Source organism: Sinocyclocheilus rhinocerous, unplaced genomic scaffold, assembly GCF_001515625.1.
Source record: "Sinocyclocheilus rhinocerous isolate Xijiao unplaced genomic scaffold, SAMN03320098_v1.1 scaffold892, whole genome shotgun sequence".
In the NCBI taxonomy this organism is placed as follows: domain Eukaryota; kingdom Metazoa; phylum Chordata; class Actinopteri; order Cypriniformes; family Cyprinidae; genus Sinocyclocheilus; species Sinocyclocheilus rhinocerous.
In genome coordinates this window covers 302,736-306,915 of record NW_015642825.1, presented here as the reverse complement: position 1 = coordinate 306,915, position 4,180 = coordinate 302,736, and the positions used below count along the sequence as shown (strand labels likewise).

General features: G+C 38.6%; 1 protein-coding gene across 1 annotated transcript in view; it reads right to left on the bottom strand.

Annotated features, from left to right (window-relative positions):
• Positions 1 to 1,590: 1,590 nt before the first annotated feature.
• The window catches only part of enox2 (ecto-NOX disulfide-thiol exchanger 2), a 203,121-nt gene continuing 200,531 nt past the window's right edge, over positions 1,591 to 4,180 (bottom strand). The window contains exon 14 of the mRNA XM_016573873.1: positions 1,591 to 1,981. Within this exon, the coding sequence (XP_016429359.1) occupies positions 1,850 to 1,981 (132 nt within the window). The 3' untranslated portion in view covers positions 1,591 to 1,849. The remainder of the gene's footprint in view (positions 1,982 to 4,180) is intronic.

Below are 4,180 nucleotides of genomic sequence, written 5' to 3'. Positions count from 1 at the left end.
CATGAGTTGGTGTGTATTCAGGTTTAAGTCCCCACCAGTGTAGAAAAACATGTACACACTCACACTCACACACACACACACACTCACTCACTCACTCACTCACTCACTTGAGCGCACACACACACTTTTTAACAACCTTAAAACATGAAAACTTTAAGCTCACGTAATCCAACATTTTAACAGAATTATTAATATAGGTGATTTATAAAATGATCAGCTTTCCAAAAATGGTCCCCAATCACTTCCATTGTAAGTGCCTCACCAAAATTCTGATTTGTATTTCTTAATTAATTTCAGAAAATGGGACGAGTTAAAAACACATTTTAGTGGTATTCCACAAATGTTGTTGATTAAAGTTATATTAAGCTGGAATGATGGGATATTTAAACAGCACGCCGCAACATGGGACAAAAAACAGACCATTGAAATATTCATATTTAAGAGACAGAATCCTCTTGGTAAAAACCCTCTACTTGTTCATGTTCTGTTCACTTATATTTCAGTCCATCTGAAGTGTCAATATTAAAAATGCATGGCAAAAATAAATAATAATGAATTAAGGCTTGTTCGACGACGGAAGAAACAATCATTAACCATTATTAATTCATGTTTGAGAGGCCAAATGTCTGACAAGCATTTGAAACTAATTTTTCATACACATGGCCTAAGAAAATGGAAAAGGGGCAGTGGGAACCAATCATGTGTAATAAAGCTTTAGTTTCTCTCAGCAATAAGTGAAAAAATAACCTTACAAATTGCACAACAGAAGAGCATTAGGGACGCTTGACTGTGCCGCCGGAAGTCTTCTCGAGACGAGACGTTTGCTGCTGGCTAACAGACAAACACCCACACACACAGCTGCACACGCCACACATACGTGCAGCGCTCTGATTGTTAATTACAGTTCACAAGCTCTGTGCAAAAACAGAAGTGCTGCTCGACATGTTCAGAGCTGCTTACCAGTCCCACTGCAAGCCATTCTAAAAAAACACCATATATAAAGAAGATTCATATGAAAGAGCAAACCATACGAGATGGGAAAACACCGCAGACCGGCTCAGATCACGTGGAGAAGAGCGGAAGAGTGCTTCACCGGCTTAAGCAGGAAAAGCCTGAAGGATTGAACGGACGTGCGTGGCATAAATGAGGCCGAAGTGAGAGGAAATCTTGTATCTTTATCCCACGATTCCTCTTTTAATTAGCAGAGGTGCTGAAAGTGGAACTTTTGAAGATTTTAGACGCACTAGCCTAGATTGTTAAACTATTCAATTAGCCTGGTTGCAGATTTTGTTGTTCTTTTTTTATTTAAAAATAGCAAGTTATTCAAACATTTACAGGATATGTGAACAAAAGATTCTATGCAACTGTTTTCTGCCGCCTATACAGAAGAGAAAAGAAATATATTGATGTACATTTACAGGATATGTGAACAAAAGATTCTATGCAACTGTTTTCTGCAGCCTATACAGAAGAGAAAAGAAATATATTCCTGTTATTTATATATTTTTTTCTTTTTTTACAAATCAGAGGTGAAACAAGAACATGTATGTTGACAGTTCAAGTCCTCGGTTCAGCAAACCCTGATTTTCACCCGATGAGATTTCCGTTGTGTGGTACAAGTGCACGGTCCGTTCACACACACACACACACTCGTGTGTTCACATACTAAAACATACTACACACACGCACACACACCAAAGTCTTGAGGATCTCCAGGTCTGGAGTGTTTCTGAGATTAGAATCTCATGGGGAGGCCGGATGGGCGCGGAGAGCTGGCAGGTGATTGGTTGTGACCCCTCCGGTCCATCGGCTGTTTTTGTTTTTCTAGCAGGAACCCAAACCCGTGTCTCTACGCCGTCTTAATGCCCTCAAACCCACAGAACTTCCAGCGTTTCTCCAGACTCGCCCCGACACCCGTCAACTCCTGCTTGAACGTGCAGGGCAGCCGACCCAAAAGAGTCTCCACCTCTGTGGTGCTGATCTGAAACAACAAGAACAGCGACCTTTAGACCCATCCAAACCAATCAGGCAGCTCCGAGACTACTAGTGAATATTCGACTCATGTCATTTGTATAGCACTTTTCACAACACAGATTGCTTGAAAGCAGCTTTACAGAACATGCATGGTTCAATGACACAGACTGCATTAAATCAAGAACATTATTGAATCACTTTGAGCAGCCGCAGATGTCTGTCTCAAGGGGGGGAAAAAAACTCCATCAGTGATGAGGTGTTGGAGAAAAACCTTGAAGGAAACCAGACTCATCTGGGCCTGTCCTCCTCTAGCAACAAAATAATGTCACGTGACAATAAAACACAGCTCTAAGATGCTACCAGTCACGCAATCTGTTATAAAGAATATAGGATGCTATCCTTCAACACATTACTAAGGCAGTTAATATAGCTTGTGATTGTGATGATTGCAATATCAAGATAATATAATGGCAGTCTTTTAAGTCCATCCATTGTTGGCATATTTAGGGTCAAATTCAAGTTAAGCTCATTCAACATTTTGTGGCATAATGTTGATAACCACAAAGATTAATTATGACTCGTCATTTTTTTTTTTAAAAGCAAAAATCTGGGTTAGAGTGAGGCACTTACAACTGAAATGAATGGGGCCAATTTGTAAATGGTTACATTTATTTTATATATATATATATACATTTTTTATCTGTAAATGGGTCTTAAAAATGTCTTAAATTTACCTTCATAAAACCAGTAGAAACCCTGTAACATCTCACTGTTTCAGTAGTACAGTCACAAGACATAAACAATGTTTAATAGTTAAAAAATAATAACAGAAGAACTAATGTAAGTGCTTTCATAAAATTATATGCTTCTCATTTCTGCTTTTAAAATTGGACCCATTTTCTTCCCCTGTATGTGTTTGTTTATAAAGGAAATTAGGCATAAGTAGAAATTATGTGTGTATTATTTGTGTAATTATTAATCAGTATTATTCTGCTCATTGTGCTTAATTTATATGCAACCTGAATTACTCCTTTGATACTCATAATCAAGTCAGGTGTCACAAATTTACTTTTTTTTTATTACTGACCTAGAAATATTGCAGAATCTTATACATTCCATTTTCATTTTACATTTGCCCTGCATTTTACTAAAACTTCCCAGGTTTGAATTTTTGATGTGGTTTCAGATTTTAAGGACCCCACTGTATATAAGCACACCTTGAATCTCCGAGCACACGTGATGTGAACTGTGTTCTTCACATGATCGTGAAAGCCACGTGTGTGTGTGAGTGTGTGTGTGTGGCAGGCAGGGTGACGCGAGCTGCACTTTATCAATTAAACCCTTCCACTAGAGTGCATTGTTTTTAGTGAAAGCAAGCGAGAGTGTTGATGAAGATATGAAGGCATGTGTGCGCTGTGGAGAGCGAGAGCGTGGGCATCCACAGCCGGAGGGCTTCAACTCAAAACAGAAAAGATACAGAGGCTCATTTTCACCCTCCATCTGTAAGTGTATATTAGTCACTGTGTGACAGCGAAAGCAGAGTGAGAGAGCGAGATAAAGCCTGAGAGATAAAGGAAAATAAAGAGTAATCAACACTGCGCTATAGTAAGATGAGTGTTTTATTTCAGCATTAAACATTTTGGCAGGAAAAGCTTAAGGACTATATTTGAGAACAGGAAGATGAAAACACTGTGTGTGTGGTGCTGCTGTGAGTGTGAGAGCTGTGCTTCACACCGGGAGCTCTCTCTGTCTGCTCAAGGGCTGTTTACTCAGCAGAACATTACAATGGCAAGCAGACCGCCATACGTTCAGTGTGTGTGTGTGTGTGTGTGTGCAGGTGCTGTAAACAGCAGCAAATACATTCAGTCAGAGTGAGTAAGCTGTGTGCATGTGTGTGTGTGTGTCAAGGTTATAATCACTAATGAAAACTTTTATGAAAATGGAAACTAGTAAAAAAAATTTTTTTTGCATTATATATATGTGACCCTGGACCACAAAACCAGTCATAAGGGTAAATTTTTTTAAATTGAGATGTATACAATAAATAAGCTTTCCATTGATGTATGGTTTGTTAGGATAGGACAATATTTGGCAGAGATACAACTATTTGAAAATCTGGAATCTGAGGGTCCAAAAAAATCTAAATATTGAGAAAATCACCTTTAAAGTTGTTCAAATGAAGTTCTTAGCAATGCATATTACTAAT